The 21,454-nt window shown below is 45.5% G+C and overlaps 1 protein-coding gene across 48 annotated transcripts in view; it reads right to left on the reverse strand.

Annotated features, from left to right (window-relative positions):
* The window catches only part of RIMS2 (regulating synaptic membrane exocytosis 2), a 558,076-nt gene that overhangs the window by 130,811 nt on the left and 405,811 nt on the right, over positions 1 to 21,454 (reverse strand). For 24 of the 48 annotated variants that reach the window (XM_083186888.1, XM_083186889.1, XM_083186886.1 and 21 more), the window contains 3 exons: positions 21,140 to 21,249; positions 16,567 to 16,599; positions 7,624 to 7,671 (listed from right to left, as the gene is read on the reverse strand). In XM_083186888.1, the coding sequence (XP_083043014.1) occupies positions 7,624 to 7,671; positions 16,567 to 16,599; positions 21,140 to 21,249 (191 nt within the window). The remainder of the gene's footprint in view (positions 1 to 7,623; positions 7,672 to 16,566; positions 16,600 to 21,139; positions 21,250 to 21,454) is intronic. The other 24 variants (XM_083186898.1, XM_083186913.1, XM_083186908.1 and 21 more) reach the window with 2 other exon arrangements.

The raw sequence follows: 21,454 nt of genomic DNA on the forward strand, positions 1-21,454 counted from the left end.
ACTATATAACACTCCGTAATGCCCATGACATACTATATAACACTCCGTTATGCCCATGACATACTATATAACACTCCTCAATGCCCATGACATACTATATAACACACCGCAATGTCCATGACATACTATATAACACTCCGCAATGCCCATGACATACTATATAACACACCGCAATGCCCATGACATACTATATAACACACCGCAATGCCCATGACATACTATATAACACTCCGCAATGCCCATGACATACTATATAACACTCCGCAATGCCCATGACATACTATATAACACTCCGCAATGCCCATGACATACTATATAACACTCCGCAATGCCCATGACATACTATATAACACACCGCAATGCCCATGACATACTAGATAACACTCCGCAATGCCCATGACATACTAGATAACACTCCTCAATGCCCATGACATACTATATAACACACCGCAATGTCCATGACATACTATATAACACTCCGCAATGCCCATGACATACTATATAACACACCGCAATGCCCATGACATACTATATAACACACCGCAATGCCCATGACATACTATATAACACACCGCAATGCCCATGACATACTATATAACACTCCGCAATGCCCATGACATACTATATAACACTCCGCAATGCCCATGACATACTATATAACACTCCGCAATGCCCATGACATACTATATAACACTCCGCAATGCCCATGACATACTATATAACACACCGCAATGCCCATGACATACTAGATAACACTCCGCAATGCCCATGACATACTAGATAACACTCCGCAATGCCCATGACATACTATATAACACACCGCAATGCCCATGACATACTATATAACACTCCGCAATGCCCATGACATACTATATAACACACCGCAATGCCCATGACATACTATATAACACACCGCAATGCCCATGACATACTATATAACACTCCGCAATGCCCATGACATACTATATAACACTCCGCAATGCCCATGACATACTATATAACACTCCGCAATGCCCATGACATACTAGATAACACTCCGCAATGCCCATGACATACTAGATAACACTCCGCAATGCCCATGACATACTATATAACACACCGCAATGCCCATGACATACTATATAACACTACGCAATGCCCATGACATACTATATAACACTACGCAATGCCCATGACATACTATATAACACACCGCAATGCCCATGACATACTAGATAACACTCCGCAATGCCCATGACATACTATATAACACTCCGCAATGCCCATGACATACTATATAACACACCTTAATGCCCATGACATACTATATAACACTACGCAATGCCCATGACATACTATATAACACACCACAATGCCCATGACATACTATATAACACACCATAATGCCCTTTACACATTTGACAAATAAGTGCAACTTACCTAAATGCTCAATGCCAGGGGCTTCATGCTCAATGCCAAGGGGCTTCATGCTCAATGCCAAGGGGGACTGAATTTGCTCATTGCCCAGGGGTGCAAAACTGTGCAGCGGCCCGCTCCCGGCCGCTGTGCAGCAAGGTGGTAGGGTCGGTGGGTGGGTGCAGCAGGCTGGGAGGGTTGGTTGGTGCCGCAGGGTGAGTGGGTGCAGCAGGGTGGGATGGTTGGTGGGTGCAGCAGGGTGGGTGGGTTTGTGCAGCAGGGTGGGGTGGGTGGGTTTGTGCAGCAGGGTGGGGTGGGTGGGTTTGTGCAGCAGGGTGGGTGGATGCAACAGGGTGGGAGGGTGCACCTTACCTCAACCCTCCCCCTGCTGTGCTGCGCTGCGTCTACCCCTGCCTCCCCCCCTGCTGCGCTGCGTCGCGTCAACCCCTCCCTCCCCTCCTCCTGGCTCCCCGCTGTGTCCGGGAGAGAGACACTGCTGCTGTGTAAAATTTATATCTCCCGCTGGACCGCTAGCCAATAGGCGCTCGCGGTCCAGCAGCCACCAGTTGATTGGCTTCTGGACCGCAAGCGCCCATTGGCTAGCGGTCCAGCGTGCGGGAGACGTGTTGTGATAGCAGCAGCAGCAGGGCACGTCTCTCGCGGGGGAGCGGGCAGGGCAACAGCGGAGGCGGGCGAGCGAGCTGGCGGTGCTGGCACAGCTCCGGCGCCAGGCTAGCATCCTGCGCCCGGAGCGTGTGCTCCGCCGGCTCCGGGCTCACTACGCCTCTGGTGAGGAGCAGTGTTAGCTTTTAATGTATAGCATAGGTTGCCTTTGTAGGACTGATCACCGCAGTAATAGTCCCTTTTCAGTGGTTTCCTGTTTTCTTCTAGCACCGAAACCTGTGACGTGCTCTATCGCCGTGGGATGTATTTTGGATATGAATATATCATGTTATATAAGATTTTTTTTTAGCAAGAACTAATTATCTGCAGTTCCGAGTTTATTGGCTTTCCATTATTGGGGAATAATGCCAACACAACACTGCTGGTTATCATACAATACTATGTACAAACTTTATTTTATCTGTATTTTGTTATTAGTCGCCACAGGTGTTTGTATTGCAGTACTGACAGTATCGTGTCACGATTTCTGCAAAAAACTATTAATCATTATATAATACGGAGGGAAATAAAAAATACACCAAGAATTAGGTCACCAGGCTGCTGCCGATTTTCCTTCTCAAACTGCTATAGTTGTTCTTCAGTGCTTCGCTGATCAACAGCTCTCTTGTGCCCTCTCCTGGTAGTTTAGGAGTAATGTTTTAAACATAAACTGGAGGTCTGTTCATTAAAAACTAGAGATGTGCAGGTTCTGATTTACTTGCAGGTGACAGTCAAGGAATAAAATTAAGGCCTCATTTATTGCATGCTTGTTAGCTATCACCCTTCCTGATATACTGTGGGGAAGGGGGGGGGGGGGTGTAAAGTTCTTAAAGTGACTGCCAGATGGCTGTGCCAATATAACTTACTGATGGAACCATTACTTTATGTACATTGTGCTACAGGCCACAAGCATTAGATCCTACATGCCAGTTGTATAACCTCCATTACATGCACATGGGCAGTATTACTGGCGAGTCCCTGAGCGCCCATACACATGTGGCATGCAGCATTACAAAGGGAGCTACATGTGTGTTAGCCTAGGGCACCCGGAACCTTTATTCAGACCCTGGTCTCAGGGGAGAATAACAATATGGACATCCCGGAGGCACGATCCACTTGCTGCCTCACTGCTTAGTGATGTTTCTAGAGCAGTGGTGTCAAACTCCTGACACTTCAGCTGTTGTGGAACTACACGTCCCAGCATTCACTGCCACAGTTTTAGCAATCCATTATATAAAATCGGTGGCAGGGCATGCTGGGATGTGTAGTTCCACAACAGCTGGAGGGCCATGATTTTGTCACCACTGTTCTAGAGCGTACTAAGGGCTGTATTCTCTTATGCTAGGTACACACCAGGACGACTAGGGCCCGATCAGCACAATCTAGATCCAATTCCGATCAATCGGATGTAGATTGTGTGCTGATTGGGCCCTTTTCTGACCTGGTGTGGAGCGATTCCGATCCGATGCGCGGTCCCGCGGGTCGGTCGGTCGTTATTGAGATCCTACCTGCTGCAGGTAGGATCTCAATGACGACCATAGAACCGGGTGCGGGTCGCCATCGGATCGGACCCGCTCACGGTGCACATCGTGAGCGGGTCGTGCCCTCCCGCGTCATCGTGAGCGGGTCGGACGAGACACTGACGACCCGCTCACGATGTGCATCGTGAGCGGGTCGTCCTGGTGTGTACCCCGCATAACACATTGGTTGGGCCCATAAAATATTATCTTGAGAGGGAGTTAAAACGACCACTTCACAACGAGTACACAACACACTATGAAACATACACAACATAGTGATAAAGGAGAAGAACTGAATACAATGACAAGCAACCTATGTCACACAACTGCTTTCTCAGACGGTCTTTATAAGATAGCCATAAAAACAATTATAATATTTGCAATGATTAATGATGGATGTGTAATTTTAACTGTGTTCTACCTTTACCTGGGCTGGTTATGGATGACGTGTAATGCACATTAGAGTACATTTATGTAATCTGGTGCACATGTGGTGTAACCCATAGCAACAGAGTCTGTTATTTTTTTAGCAGTTTGAAAAATGAAAGCAAACATCTCCAAAGAGTTACATGCTTTATTCCCACCAGGTTCCAGAAGTGTAGTCGACTATGTGTAATAATTGATACAAAAGTCATTGTTTTAATGACATCATGATTCATATTGGAAGCGCTACTCTAGGACAGATTTAGGGCTGTTGTATATTCTATGGGGTTTGAGGAGTTACCACAACCCATATGTTTCGTTCTCTGTTCTTTTTTTTTTTTCAACTAGCACATTCTGGTCTGTATCTCAGCACTGAGATGCAGACCAGAGTGTGCTAGAAGCAGCAGAGAAAGAGAGCGATATCCCAGTCAGGAATGAGGAAATTGGTGGTTATAAGGAGGTGGAGAAAAATTGGGACACCAACACTTTGTGGTCAATTTAATCCTCCACAAGTACTGGTATCTTATTGCAGGGTGTATCACAGTTACTGGGTGAACGGGCCTGCTGGCAGCAGAGGCATCCGTATCGTAATGCCCATGTAATCAGTGTAATGCTTTCATCGTATTGCTATACTTCACCATTAAAGTGGATGGAATGAGCTGAAGTTTAATACAGCATAAATCCACTAGCTACAGCACAACTTGCCTTTTCTCCCATTTACAGGTGGACTTTGCAGTGTCTCCTCATAATCTTTATGACATCAAAAATAGACAATGATTATTAATGTACATTGATATAATATGGTATACAAACACGCACATGGGAGCACATTAACAACATGCTACGCACAAAAGAAAGAAGGTTCACATCTATCCTGTGGCTAAAGGTAGACAGACAGCAGAGGGAAGAAAGTAATGGATTGTTGGTATAGGGATGCAGTAGGGAGGAGCCTGCTCCCAAAGACTTGAAGCATAGGTGCCTGGCTCCTGCGGACCCCTCCTACATCCCATCGTGAGCTGTGTCACCGGACTGGACGATAGAGAAATATATATATAGATGCCACAAATGAAATCACACATCAAAATATAGGTCAATCTTCAGCTGTCTGTAGAAGGAAAGTCCCTACGTCAGGGTTGACCAATCCGATCCTTAAGATCTACCAGGTCATGCAAGGGCGTAACTACAATAGGTGCAAGGGGTGCAGCTGCTATGAAGCCCAGAGCTAAAGGGGGCCCATCTTTACCGTCTAAGTAATACGGTATACATTTCACCATCAGTTGCTAAATAGAGGTCCCTTACAAACTTTTGCTATGGGACCTACGAATATCTAGTTACACCCCTGAGGTCATGCCTTCCAGACCTCCTAGCTGGTGCACAGGTGCATTCATTCCTAACCGACACATTCTACAGATCCAGAGTGGCCTGGAAAACATGACCTGTTGGTAGATCTTGTGGACCGGTGCCCTACATAATCTGGGAATAACTCGGAAATAGGGATCGTGTAGGCATCAGTAGGCATTAGGAAGTGACAGTCAATGACTTCTCACGGTATCAGATTTCTGTCAATTTCAGTGGAATGATATTAATGTTCAAATATTTCCCTTGTTGCCAGTGACAATTCTAAACGATCTTTTGGTTTCAAACTAAGGAATCAAAATTGGATTGACAGTGAAAGCTCTACTTATGGCTGTAGTCAGGGCTATTTTTCAGCAGGCTCCAGCAGGAACTGAGGCCCTTATTCTAGTTCACTCTTTCTGACAAAATCTTTCTTAAGCCCTGTACACATGCTTAGATTTGGCTGTCAGTCACTAAATGGAGGGATTCAATTGTTTTATGCAATGTTATAATGAACAATTCAGTTGCTCTGGGCCCCCAATAATTATTGCACTTGTCGCACCAAATTAGTCCATCTAAAGTCCTAGATAGGGCGCCTGAAGTCCTAGATAGGGCGCCTGAAGTCCTAGATAGGGCGCCTGAAGTCCTAGATAGGGCGCCTGAAGTCCTAGATAGGGCGCCTGAAGTCCTAGATAGGGAGCCTGAAGTCCTAAATAGGGCGCCTGAAGTCCTAGATAGGGAGCCTGAAGTCCTAGATAGGGAGCCTGAAGTCCTAGATAGGGCGTCTGAAGTCCTAGATAGGGAGCCTGAAGTCTGAGATAGGGCGCCTGAAGTCCGAGATAGGGCGCCTGAAGTCCGAGATAGGGCGCCTGAAGTCCGAGATAGGGCGCCTGAAGTCCGAGATAGGGAGCCTGAAGTCTGAGATAGGGCGCCTGAAGTCCTAGATAGGGCGCCTGAAGTCCTAGATAGGGCGCCTGAAGTCCTAGATAGGCCGCCTGAAGTCCTAGACAGGGAGCCTGAAGTCCTAGATAGGGAGCCTGAAGTCCTAGATAGGGCGCCTGAAGTCCTAGATATGGCGCCTGAAGTCCTAGATAGGACGCCTGAAGTCCTAGATAGGGAGCCTGAAGTCCTTGATAGGGAGCCTGAAGTCCTAGATAGGGCGCCTGAAGTCCTAGATAGGGCGCCTGAAGTCCTAGATAGGGCGCCTGAAGTCCTAGATAGGGCGCCTGAAGTCCTAGATAGGGCGCCTGAAGTCCTAGATAGGGCGCCTGAAGTCCTAGATAGGGAGCCTGAAGTCCTAGATAGGGAGCCTGAAGTCCTAGATAGGGCACCTGAAGTCCTAGATAGGGAGCCTGAAGTCCTAGATATGGCGCCTGAAGTCCTAGATAGGGAGCCTGAAGTCCTAGATAGGGCGCCTGAAGTCCTAGATAGGGAGCCTGAAGTCCTAGATAGGGAGCCTGAAGTACCATTTTGATGCCCACAACACAAACTTTTTGCACATTTCTGTTCACAGGTAAGTGTCCAGACGCAGTACTCACATCCAAATGAAGCGCCTACTGCAGGGGTTCTCAAACTCGCTCCTCAGGACCCCACACAGTTCACGTCACCCAGCAGGCGAACAGGTGCACTCATTACTCATTGACACATTTTAAAAGATCCACAGGTGGAGCTAATTATTTCACCTGTGATTCTGTGAGGAGACCTGCAAATCATGCACTGTATGGGGTCCTGAGGACCAAGGTTGAGAACCTGTGGCCCACTGTATTGAATTGTACCAAAGGTGCCCAGTAATTACAGCCACTGCCAAAACAATTGAATCACGCCCATAATGTCATCCTGCCCCCCGTTGGTCAGTAATAGGATTGCACCCTTCTATGAACAACATACAGTATGGCTGAGTCTGTGTGTGTGTGTGTGTGTGTGTGTGTGTGTGTACAGGGCATTTCTAATTGAGTACTCTACAAAGAAGGATGGTGGCCTGCACAGGTCACTCTTAACTTAGTTTTCAACCGTGTGGGTGAGATAAAGTGGAGAAAGGTAATGTACCACTACCAACCAGTCAGCTGCTAGTTGCCATTATACAGGCTGTGTTTGAAAAACGAGAGCTAGAAGCTGATTGGTTAGCACTGTATCTCTCTCTGTGGCGTTATACTGCATGTTGGAGTCTGCATTCCTGGTAGGGAAGGTAGCGACGGATGTGTATTTTAAACTGGGACTGATATGACATAAGGAACTACGACACATGGTCAGCGCTCTGAGCTCAGACCAACTCTAAGCTGAGACCAACCTGCCTCCACCTCTGAGCCCTGTTCTTCAACCTGATGGTAATCCTCGTCTTCATGGGCACATGCAAAGCAAGAGGAGAGGAGAAAACATGCACATGCAATTACATAATGTCCTCGCAAATGCCGGAACACAGACATAACATGAAGAGAGTATGACAAAGCACAACAGAGAGGCTGCCTTGTAGGGTTACGAAATACTATGGTGCCACGGATCTCAATGTGGGTTCCTGCCCCTGTGGTGATCGCTGGTCGCAGGAACATGCTCCTGCGACCAGCTGATTACCACTGCCGGGCCCCCCCCGGCAGTTTCTTTTTCATCAGCGACCATCTCTGGTCGCTGATGTAAAGTAGAAACTGAGCAATATATTGCTCAGCCATACAGTATATTGCTCAGCAATATATGGCTGAGCAATATATTTCCCCCGTGTGTACACAGCATTACTCTCACTGCATGGTAAATGGTAAATTGTATTGACATGGCAGAACAGTGGCTGCAGACGTATGCGCATCACAAAATGCAAGTTCTCTACCATTCTATTAGGCATTGCTGAATCTTACGTTAAAGTAATACGCAAGTAAATAAATCCAAACCGTAACTATTATCAGAATAAGACTTCTGAGGAACTCATACATACAATACATTGTATAGTGTACTCCAGGATTTTTTTAGGGCAGGGCACTTTTTTTCAATTGGGAGGCCACATTTTATATTAGAAATTTTACATTAGAAACAAAACTAGAAAAAAATACATAAAAAATTGCACATTGCACTAAGATTACGCCCATTAAACATGGTCATACTCTGCTATGCCCATTACATATTCAATTACACATTATGGCACACACTGTAATGCCTCTTACACATTATACCACACACCATATTGCCCATTACACATGATGGAATACACCGTAATACCCATTACGCATGATGGCACACACCGAAAGTTCTCAGCGGCATGTCAGCGCAGTGGGGGACAGTGTAAGGGCGTACAGTGCCACACACAAAAAAGGCATTTTCGGGTTTTAAAAACGGGCAGGGTGCGGCACCCTGCAAAAGAAGCTTAGATTGAACACTATATTGGAGGCCAATATTGGGTGTAAAGATGTTCAGAATGGCGCCCAGTCAATGCACAGGCATAAGCTTGTGCACCATTCGCTGACGTCATGGGGGGGGGGGGGGGGGGGGGAGGCAGAGCATCATGGGGAGTGGTGGGGAGGAGTCTGACGCTGCCTCCTCCCTATAGTGTGAACGGTGTCACCCATTCACACTGCCCAGCAACCTGGGTTCGATTCAGGTAAAACCCTTCATTTAACCCTGATTGGATTGCCGGGTTGCTGGACCTGGGATTTTTCAAAAAGGTCCTTTCACAGCGTATAGCGACCCGGGTGAGAGAGGGGTATGACAGTGATATGGCAGCATTACTCTGTGGGGTGGGGAGAACCTGGATGGAAAGTAGCTGGTTTGCAGTATAGAAGCCAGAGAAATCAGCAGCAATGCTGGCTGCAGTCACTTTGGGGGTTATTCTAGTTCATTCTTTCTGACAAAATCCTTCTTAGATGGACAAAACCATGTGCACTGCAGGGGGGCAGATGTAAAATGTGCAGAGAGAATTAGATTTGGGTGAGTTATTTTGTTTCTGTGAAGGGAAAATACTGGCTGCTTTATTTTTACACTGCAATATAGATCTCACTTTGAAGTAAAACCCCACCCAAATCTAATTATATCTGCACAAGTTACATCTGCCCCACCTGCAGTGCACATGGTTTTGCCCATCTAAGAAGGATTTTGTCAGAAAGAGTGAACTAAAATAAGGCCCTATGTGACAAGCAGGAGGGTAATAATTTGCATAGGAAAGGGAATAAGTATGCTTTTTTAATGATGGAAAAGGTGTGAAAATTATTAAGCTGACATAATGTACCTCACTAATTTCTCACTTTCAGAAGCATAATTTGATCCCTCTAGCAGTACATTGTGTTACAGGACTTATATTATTTTGCCCCAAGAACTATTTAAATGATAGCATAAGCTTTTCTTAAGTTAAGGTTCTGTATCCATATTAGTCCTATTGTATATTTAAAGACTAGTTAAAAGCCAGTCAAAATGACGGCTTCTGCAATGTACTTTCACTTTGAGCTGTGACAGTATTTAGCCCACAAACTCTCCACCTCACCCCAGTCCCTACCTGCGGCTACCTTCAATCTCTGTGTTCTCAGCTCCCTCTCTCCATATCCAGGAAGGTTAAAACAGAGCAGTGTCCCTGCAAAAACGGCTTTCACTTTCTGCTATGACATATTTTAGCACACAAAGGAGTAATTTGGCCCATTGAGTGGCCTCTAGTGGTCACTGGTGGTACTTCACCTCATAGAGGTGAGGATTAGTTATTAGATATATTGATCGATCGATAGATAAACAGCAGCTACAGCAGTGGTGTAAAAACTCATGGCCCTCCAGCTGTTGTGGAACTACATGTCCCAGCATTCCCTGCCACAGATTTTATATAATGGTTGCTAAAACTGTGGCAGGGCATGCTGGGACGTGTAGTTTTACAACAGCTGGCCATGAGTTTGACACCACTGAGCTACAGTATGTAGGGCCAGCCCCCTCTTCAGGCAAACCACATAGTCTACAGTGTTCTTCCCATTGTGAAATTTAAAGGTTACCATCAACATTCTCATATTAATTATAACAATGGCTAATAAGTCAAAGTACCTAGGAAAATCATGGGTTTTAGTCATCATGTTATAGGCCCTTGGTGGCTAATCTTGAACTACACATCCCAGCATGCTCTGCTTCAGTTTTGCTATTTGGCCATGCTAATTCTGATGCAGAGCATGCTGGGATGTGTAGTTCAACAACAGCTGGAGTGTCAAGGTTAGCCATCAAGGTTATAGGCCGACTTGGTCAAAATATCAACAAGGTTATAGGTGAAAGGTTGTGGCTAATGACTACTTATGTCAGAAGGCTGCGTGTAATGTTGTGCTGGCTGCTCTGTTGCCCATACACCTGAGGTGAGCACGGTTACAGTTTAATTTCTATACCAAGACTGCAAACTATTATGAATAATTTCAGCAATGGGCTTCCTGCAATGATTTCAGCTTTGCCACGCGCCACCTAGTGGTCATGACAAAAGCTGCATATACTAACCATTATTCAATACAAACCTGTATAATTATACAAGGGCACCATAGTAAAGCCCCTCTGTCTGTGTTGTACTGTAGGTGGAGGTACCCACCATCTGCATCCATATTGCACCACCCCTAATGTACGTAGGCGCAGTATGTCCACACAAACATGCCCACACGTACCAATCCAACTACAGCAAAAGCTGCATTCCCTGGCAGTGGTATGCCCATGTCTAGCCACCCCACCATTACCTACCAGGAACTCCAACCAAAAATGCATCAGTCAGCAGCCAAATTCATTCTTCCCAGCGGTAGCCACCAGGGCAGATGTGCAGTATGAGACACTGCGCCCACCTCTGACAGCCGGCCCCTAGGCCTGGTACACACTAGGAGGATATTGGGAAGATACCAGGAGACATGCAAGATTTGTCATTTCTATATGGAAAATCGTACCGATGTTGTTCTAGTGTGTAGCCGGCCGCAGTGCAGCCGCGTCTTCTCCAGGGAGGTAAAGACAAGCAGTTATTTTATTAATTGCATTACCAGTGGGCTTATGATTATCAACATATATATAAACAGGGCAACTCTTTTAAAAGGTGTCTCCTCGCTGGGGTTACTTTTATTCTGATGCTGTTGCGCATGATGCAGTTATGGAAGCTGCAGTACTAACGATGCCATTATGGAAGCTGCAGTACTAACGATGCACTACGGATGATGCAGCCATATCACTGGAATGGCTATTGGAACCTGAACACCATTTGACCTACAGACCAACAGTTTGCACAATGAGAATATAACTATGTTATAGATAGTACATACTATGTGGCCTTACACGGAATGTCGTGTAGCAGTGTACGGCCCCCAATAAACCGCGATTTGAAACAATTTGCTGTGATGGATTGGCATGCATCCCTGCCCGGTTCGCTGCCGGGAAGGAAGTGCCGGTCCCAGGTCGGGTGGTCGGACGGCCAGCAGGTCTCACCGCTGGGAGGGAGGTCCCAGGTCGGGTGGTCGGACGGCCAGCAGATCTCACCGCCATGAGGGAGGTCGGGTGGTCGGACGGCCAGCAGGTCTCACCACCGGGAGGGAGGTCCCAGGTCGGGTGGTCGGACGGCCAGCAAGGCTCGCCACCGGGAGGGAGGTCCCAGGTCGGGTGGTCCGACGGCCAGCAGATCTCACCGCCATGAGGGAGGTCGGGTGGTCGGACGGCCAGCAGGTCTCACCACCGGGAGGGAGGTCCCAGGTCGGGTGGTCGGACGGCCAGCAGGTCTCACCGCCATGAGGGAAGTCGGGTGGTCGGATGGCCAGCAGGTCTCACCACCGGGAGGGAGGTCCCAGGTCGGGTGGTCGGATGGCCAGCAGGTCTCACCACCGGGAGGGAGGTCCCAGGTCGGGTGGTCAGATGGCCAGCAGCTCATTTCGTCGGAATCAGACAAAATCATCTCAGTGTATGGGTGGCCTTTAGATGGCGTACAATGGGGTTTTTATAACAGGTGGTAAACTCAGCATTCAAGTGCCCATTCCCAAGAGCTAGAGTAGATTGCAGATCAGATTCTCCTGCATGTTTTGCCCACCAGTTGTTGGGTAAATGGATCGACACAGTAGGTTTGAGTTTGAATTTTGTGTATGCTTGTACTGAAATAACTATTCAGCAAAAAAAGGGTGTGCGAACCCTCAGTGCCCTCCTACTCAGGGACCAATTAAGTGTTTAATTAATAATATTTACACAGATTTTCCCATGTCTGGAGGTGAACGCGCTCTAATTGTTATTGTAAATACTGTATTACCAGCACAATGCTTCTATTCAGAAGTACAGATCAGGTACACATCAGAACAATGACCTTTATTCAGATCTGATCGCAGTACAAATTTGTTTGGCAAATGGGCAAAACCATGTGCACTGCAGGTGGGGCAGAAGTAACATGTGCAGAGAGAGTTAGATTTGTGTGAGTTATTGTTTCTGTGCAGGGTAAATACTGGCTGCATTATTTTTACACTGCAATTTAGATTTCGGTTTTTAACACACCCCACCCAAATTTAACACTCTCTGCACAGGTTACATCTGCCCCACCTGCAGTGCACATGGTTTTGCCCATTTGCCAAACAAATTTGTACTGCAATCAGGACCACTGTGTTGTTCATGTGACGAGACGGGCAATTGATATACAGTATCCTGCATTCAGTTGAATGGCGTCTTCAGCGGGGTCCTCCCTTCTGACATGGTCAACATATATCATTCAGATTCCCATTGATACATCGGCCAATATATCGCTTAAGTTATGCACTAGTGTACAGTACTTGTCCGTGAAATCAGGATATTCTTTTTTTTTTTTTAAAGACTCAGGATCTAAAGCCCCAGACTAGAGGATATAGTGACAGATATCGCCCAGAAAAGGGCTTTATTAGCAAAACCGTTCACTATATTGTCTAGTGCAGTGATGGCTAACCTTGACACTCCAGCTGTTGTTGAACTACACATCCCAGCATGCCCTGCTAGTTTTACTATTCAGCCATGATAAAACTGATGCAGGGCATGCTGGGATGTGTAGTTCAACAACAGCTAGAGTGTCAAGGTTAGCCATCGCTGGTCTAGTGTGTACACTCAATATAGCTAACGATGCACTCCTGTGCATCTAGTCCATGTGTAGACGCAGCCTAACAGATGAAATGGTGGTGGTTTGGTGCGGAGATTTCTCGCTTGGGGCACACAAGAACAGCTCAAAGTACACTAGTGTCCCACAGCACGGTGGTTGAAATCCGCTGGTGTAGCGGCACCAAAAACCCTGAGTGAGGGGTAGATGTATGAAGCATTGAAAAGGTAGGAGGAGTGAGCCAGAGGAGAAGTGGCCCATGGCAACCAATCAGCACTAAAGTAACATCTATAATTTGCATAATATAAAATTATACAGAGCAGCTGATTGGTTGCCATGGGCCACTATTCCTCTGGCTCACTTCTCCTCCATTATCACTGCTTCGTACACCCACTCAGGGTTTTATGTGCAGCTACAACACCATATTCCAACCACCATGCTGTAGCACACTAGTGTTCTTTGAGCCGTACCGAGCTAGAGATGTCCACACCAGTTTATAGCCACCACCACCACCATTTCAACTGTTAAGCCCCGTACACACTGGGCGTTTTCTCGTCTGAGCAGCTTTCAGCATGAAAGTTGCCTAGTGTGCACGAGGCAGCGATGAGCGGGGAGCACTGCTGCCCGCTCCCGCATCATCGCTGCCGGACGCTGCTCATCTGCTGGCATTACTGGACTGAGAGGAGGCATTCCATAGCATCCTGCTATGGAAAGCCGTTCACCCCCAGGGAAAATGGCTGGGCAGGGGGAAAAGGGCTTGGTGTGTATGTACTGAGCGGTTTTTAGCCCAGCGATATTCCCCATCATCGTGCAATATACACCTGTGCATAATCGCCCAGTGTGCACGGACCTTTAAGCCACATCTACACAATGCCTTTTGATAGGACGCAGTTGAACAGGATCCTGTTTTGCAGGATGCAGCAGGCTTTTGTATGTAAGTCTTGAGTAAGCATCCTGCTAAACAGCTCCTGTTCGACTGCATCCTGCTAAAAGGCAATGTGTAGACGCAGCATTATTCACTGGTCTCCCTCTGCTCCAGTCCTGTCTTGTCTCTGTATCCTGAGCATATGAGACCACTACAATGTTTTTGTTTTGTTTTTCCTGTGGGGGCCAATGTGTTTTTCCCAGGGTGGTCTGATAGTGTGCCTTGGCAATTTCAAAATCTTGTTTGTTTCACCACGAGTTGAAAATCCCTGCTCTACACCCTATGTGTGCCCAATGGTAGTGCACGCTAAAGCCGTTTCTCCTAGAGTCATTCAGTAAGTGACTTTCATATTAGAATATCAAGAAATGATAATGTCACATCAAACTAAAGGAGACAGAAACAGGTTCCTGAGTGTGGTCCATTGGGGCACATACTGTGCTGTAAATAATCTTCAAAGTTTAAAACAAAGAAACGTGAGATGAGTCGGTGGGATAGAACACGTCAGGCACTGTGCACTCTGCAAACAAAGCCAGAGGCGGCAGCACAGCACAAAGCCTAACACAGGAGAGACAAACACTATCTAATACACACACACATCCTCCACAACACAAGGCACGTCTGCAATTGATATCATGTAGATAGCAGATGATGATACTACTAGATGTAATTCTACTTTTACCCAGTTAAGACCTCTACACCTTGATTTATAAAAGAAGCATAGTAGCAACATTCACAGATGTAGGTATGTATGGGAAATAAGGCCCTCATGTCAAACATGTAGTGATTACAATCCTGAGATCACTGTGCCTGTCACTCGTCCGAATCAGGACGGTTCCATTTTAGGGCGACTGTAATGTAAGGGAGGGGGTGATATATTACACAAGACTTACTGGATGGGGTAGTCGCTACCAGTGTCGGACTGGGGCATTAAGTGCCCACCGGGGGAATGCAATGGTAGGAGCCAATACAGTATGTAGGGGGGTGGCCAATATCCAGAGGGGGTGTGGCCACCACCACTTTGGTTTGCATGGGCTCTGCCCCTTGATAAATATATATATATATATATATATATTGCTAGTGCAAGCATGATAATTAGCAATGCTCTGAATATAATAAACAATAGCCATGTGCAGTATAACGTGCCTAGAACCTGATCCCCACAGGAGGAGATGGGCCCATAGGCAGTGGGGCCCACTGGTAAGCTCCCCCTGTATTCCTGTGGGCTGGTCCAACACTGGCTGCTACTAATGCACAACCTCTGGCTTTTGCTTAGGCTGCCATAAGTTATTATAAGGGCAGATGTAGTAATCCTGGAGAAGGTGAAAACGCAGCTCCTAATTTGTCAAAACCAGCCTGTAACTTGACAGTTAGGAGCTGACTGGCTGCTGCATTAACACTTTCCCCTTTTTGATCCCTATTGAGAGTTTACATGGAAGCCTCTCAGGCAGATGTCACATCTCTGGGATGGGGATATTTACCCGCACTGTACATTTGTGAATGTTACAAGAAATCTTTTCTTCTATTGAATGAATTAGCATTTAGTGTATTGGGCCCCTGATTGCAAAAGCCAGGAAAGCTGAGTAAAGTATACGGCCTCGCACTCAGTCGGCAAGAATGGATGTCACTATAGGGATCGATGATCTCTATGGTAAATGGTTCCTCTGTGCTCAGTGAACAGCAGGAGACACAGAAACTAGTACATGCTGTATTCCTGGTGCTTCCTGCTCACAGTGGGTACAGACAGCACATTTACCATAGAGATCAATGATCGCTATAGCGACAGTCATCCTAGAGGAGGCCACTGCATCTGACTGTGCCGGAGGCAAACCGCTCTCGTCTAACCCAGTCTGCACACACCATTGGTGTCACAATACAGCACATAAAAAGAAATTGAAAGTGTCACTGTGCCTACCCATTGCGGAGGCAGCCATTTTGTGGTCTGAAACAATATGTAAGAAGAATGTAGGTCATGGAAGATATGACATACTGAAAACCAAGTCGCAAAGAACTAGTGATATTACTAATGCACTCAATTATAGGAATTACTTTGCTGCATAGTTATTAATGATCTACATTCTTCCGCATTTTTGTTATGCTCTCAAAATGGCTGCCTCCGTTGTGGTGCATTATAACAGGCTCACCACTCAGCCACAGAGCTACGCAATTAACTAGGATCTTACATTCACCTCCACGTCATCTGCTATCAAGAGCGCACACTTTGACATCAATTGCAGTTGGGTTTATTTTGCCCTATTGCCCCCTGAAAAGGGAGCTGAGTGAAAACAAACCCTCTACGGTGTACAGACCTTCAAAAGACTCTATTTCCTTGTCTCCATTTTCTAGGGAAAACAGAAAAGGGAACCAAAACACAAGGGTTAAAACAAGAGGTATTTTGCAAAATGCATAAAACACAATGGAACTAGCACATTTCAATGAATATGTACATGATGCACAAAGTAAACAAAATAATAACTACCATATGTATCACATGTATATATCTATATACTGTATGCATTGCATTAGTTTGCAGAAATTGTATTGATCTTTTTAATTCGGCACTTGGAAGAACCACTTCGGAAGGCATTCAAGAGAACAGGAACCCAGGCAGGAGTGGCTTCGGTATACATAATCTACTGAATTTTTAGGCTACAGATCTGATTGCGTGGTTCCTTTAATGGCCCAGGTTGAAGCCCGATTTAGAGGAAAAGCAAACAAGATTGGTTGCTAAGGGTTACTGTACAATTTATTGTACACAAGATTTCATTAAGGTGTCCTAACTCACCTCTAGCAGTGCCAACAGGTGATATGGGGACATTATTGGAGAAAGGGGACACAGTGATGGTACTCTGGTGGACCACCTGCATAGAAATGTTGAACAGCTTCTATTTGTCCCCTTTTATCATTTAAAGGACTCCGGCGTCTAGCCTTTGGTGACGTTCCTTGCCTCCCTGCCACAAGATTGTTGGGTGTTTGACTTTTTTTTGGTACAAGAGCTTTAATCAATGTCCCGCTACGGTTCTGAGTGAAGTCAAACTCATTTCAATAAACTTTATCAGGCAAATAACGAGAGACATCCTATTGTTCCGATAGTTTATGTTATGTGAGAGTATTATAATTCAGTTTGCGGAGTCACGCACAACCGCATCTGTTTTTACTGGAAAACATGAAAATATATTGCATTTCTAAATATCTCTTGCACATGTAGATATGGCTGCTGTATGGTATAAAGGAAACTGGGTTTCCAGATTTAATGCATAAAAAAATGTCTATTCTAAACATTTATTACAATATCTTTAACAATACCACCATCTGCTAAGGAAACGCAGATGTTTCGGGAGACGAGAGAAATTGATGAAGGGTAAATTGCACAGCAGGACTATATTAATTAATTTATACGGCGCAGTCTTGCGCACTACCCTGTAGCTACAGTATCACCTTCTGAATGCTATTGCTTTCTAAGTGAAACATTGCCCTCCACCAAACACAGCTGTTTTACCCCTGGCTCAGCTGCTTCTGCAATATAGAAAGGGTAATTACATTGTTTTCATAACCACCTTTAAATGACGGTGGAGCGTGAGTGAACGGGAGGGCCAATCACAATCTGCATTTCCTTCCTCGTGGATTGTGATTGGTCCTACCTCTCATACCATTCAGTGCATGGTTTGCATCCAAGTCCAAAATTCAGGAGGCCCTGTAACGACAGCTGGTTCTATCCAGCACCTTTGTGCCAATGTCATACTATATCACAAAAATAGTATATGGAATACATATACAAAGATACAGAAGTAAATATAATATAGACAAATATGATACATCTATATAAGAAACAGATGATATATGATAAGATAGATAGATAGATAGATAGATAGATAGAGCATTTTGGCAACACAATTTATCTTAACCACAAAAGATGCAGGAATCTATCATTGTGACTTCAATTGTTTGTCCCTTATTACAGCTGTGTGAGGAGAAATGTCAGACCGCAACACCCAGGCTACCGCCCACTCACGCCCACTACCGCCCACTCACGCTGCGGCTGTAGCCACACCCCTCAGTTATGATACAGTAACGTGGTTGCGAATTCTGTTGTCTTGTATTTGCTTCCTCTGAGTTTATCATTTACGCTGTAGTGCTGGGGGGTCAAAAATTATAACAGAGGTAAGGGGTGTGGCGTGAGCCTATACCTCTATATTACACAACTGATATCTCCAGTTCACAAGTACATTGGGTTAGAAACATGTGATGGTGAATGAAAATGGCAGAAAAGTTCTATTAAGCATACAATATATCTTGAAGAAGAAATATTGCTTTCCTATAGATCTGCTACGAATGCTAACCGGAGTGGAGACTACAATTGGCCTGTACATTGTGCTCAGGTAACACAACTCCGGTCACTACGTCCTGCCGGCTGTGGGTCGAGCAAATGTTGTTCCCTGATAATAAGGAACGGACACTGGGCAAACGGGGAGCTTCACAGGTGAAGGGACCTAATGTAAGTGAATCGCACACTCGGAACAATGCACATTTATACAGAAGAGCAATGATCCGTAGGACAACTCCAAAATGAATAGGGAGAGGGCCGGATTAAGGTTTGATGTGGCCCAGAGCACTTAAGGCAGGAGGACTTGGGGTAAAGGAGTGTGTATTGGAGTGATCCATTCCAGGAGGGACAGAATGCTCTGTATCTGGACTTCCCTCTTAATATATGATTGGCGTCACCTGTGTTGAACGGTTATATTTGTAATAAAGGAATTTCAACACAGGTGATTGCAAGCAGAAATGAAAAGGGAAACCAGGTAGAGAGGATTTTGTTCCTCCTGGAATGGGTCGTTAGGAGGTATGGATTATGTATATTAGATTAATCATTTAATAATGCTTGGGTACTGTTACTAGCTGCGCCTAAGTGAAAGACAATTCTTGTATAAAAATTTTGGAACAAATAACCATAAAATACACATAGAAAATAAAATGTACTGTATAATCTATCTTGTCCAGTAGCATCAAGAAAAGGGGGGGAGCCGGTACTTTTTATCCGAGTCTGCTGGCAGGGGCCGTGTCCTTGCAGGGGGCGGAGCAGTGGGGAGAGAGATGACAGGCTACCCAGGGCCGGCGCCACCACTAGGCAGCTTTAGGCATTTGCCTAGGGCGCCGGCCACTGGAGGGCGCAAGTTAGGAGCAGGAGGTCCCCCCCTGGATAGAGGTGAGTGGCAACCCCCCCCTCCCCCCACTGTCCCTGAGGCTACTGCCGCAGCACAGCCTCTCTCCCCAGCTCAGCATACACTGCTCATTGTGTTGGCAGCCTGGCAGCTCTCTCCTTCTGTGTGTGTGTGTGTGTGTGTGTGTGTGTGAAAAGAATCCTGCACAAATTACAGTTTTTTTGTAAATTTCTACAGGGGAGGGACCACGCCCCCTACCGGTGGCCACGCCTCCATTCAGTGGCAACGCCCATCCATTTTACCGGGACCCGGAAGACCTGTCGGCGCCCCTGATATTGTCACATGCATGGTACAGGAATCAGGAGAGCAACTGACGTCCCTATACTCTGACCGGGGGGCCCCCTGACAGAGGGGGGCTCAGGGTACATAATCCCCTGTAACCCGCCCCCCCCCCCCCCACCACCACCACCACCACCACCCTGTTATATAACAAACATAACTTGTTACTAGCAATATTTTAATGAGACATAAATATAATTTCTATACTGTTTTTACAATGAGCAGAGACAGGAACGCAGTCCCAGACTGGTAACAAGTTTCTCATAGTTATGACAAAATGCTCCTGTTGGCCACAGACAATAGACAAGTCATTCAGACTCAAAACTGATACCCCTGAGGCAGTGGCCTTGCCGGCTCCATGTAAACCAGCGCCACCTGTAGGTCAGAAGACATAACTGCATAGCAGCCTGCCTAGTCTCACAGCCAGGCCCCAAATCAAGAATCCTTGCAAATGCTTATTCCTCGAAATATCCCAACTTATTGACATAGAAGATATAGAATTTGCCTTATACCCAAAAAATAAAATTCTCACAATAGGTTTTTGTTTTCTTGGCTTAGTAAGTTCCTACCAACCAGGAGCACTTAAACGATAAGCAATGATATTAAATCAATGTTGTTATGGGAAGTTCAGCTGCAAAATTCTCACTGGACAGTATTGTAACGGATTCCTGGTGATTTTACAGCAAGATGGCCGTCTCATGAGAATCGACTAAGCTTAACCCTTGGAGTGCCTACAGCTCTGTAAGAGATGTGCAAAATATCGGCGTCACTCATATTTGTTAAATTCAAATAAAAAAAATGTTGCATAAAAAAAATATGACCGGTCATTATGATAAATAATTTTTTTTTGCAATTTTCACCCCAATTTTGACAAATTCACTTGGCACTCAAAGGGTTAAACAATGACACACCGCTGTGAAATCACTAACACCACCCCATCCCTATCTAACCTTTTGCTGAATTAGATCACACTTATTATTTATTTTTATACAGTTTCCTATACAGCGCAGCATATTCCGTTGCGCTTTACACACTGCAATGTTATAAAATACATATCAGCAGGTTCTACGCTGTTAACACCTAATGACTTAATAAACCACAAGATTCCAAAGCACTAAACTTAATAAATACCATAACAGTCATATTTCAATGTCAGAGTAACTTCTAACATACTACATTGCAGACAAGTCAAACATCTGCTACAACGATGGACGGTACCCAAATTAAAATGGTGTGTATAGACCACACTTGTGAGCATGCAAACGTGATCAAAGCTATAACACGCATGTTTCTATTGGTTAATGCCATCGATATCTGTTTTTTTTTTTCCTCTGGAACCATCAGAGATAAGCAAGTTTACTCCTTAGCAAAAAATGAGACTTACTTCGTTCCAGCGACCCCTTGGGTGGAAGCTGGGGCAACTGACGACCTCTACGTCCTGATAGTGGGGTGCCTGAGGGGCTGGTTTGAACAGAGCCAGTGCGAGGATGTGCCCTAAAAGACATATGTTTAAATAAAATGCAAACAGTTAAAATCTGTACTGCTCACTTTTACAGCAGCTACGTTCAAACTGATTTCCAGTCTAAGGAGAGGGATTAGGAGTTAGCTGGGTTTAAATGAAGTCATCTAAAAAAGACTCAGACAAATATGCATGCTTATACTATTTAAAGGTCTACATTTGTTGCTATCTGAAATCTGG

The sequence above is a fragment of the Crinia signifera genome, chromosome 5 (genome assembly GCF_055691185.1).
Source record: "Crinia signifera chromosome 5, ASM5569118v1, whole genome shotgun sequence".
NCBI lineage: Eukaryota > Metazoa > Chordata > Amphibia > Anura > Myobatrachidae > Crinia > Crinia signifera.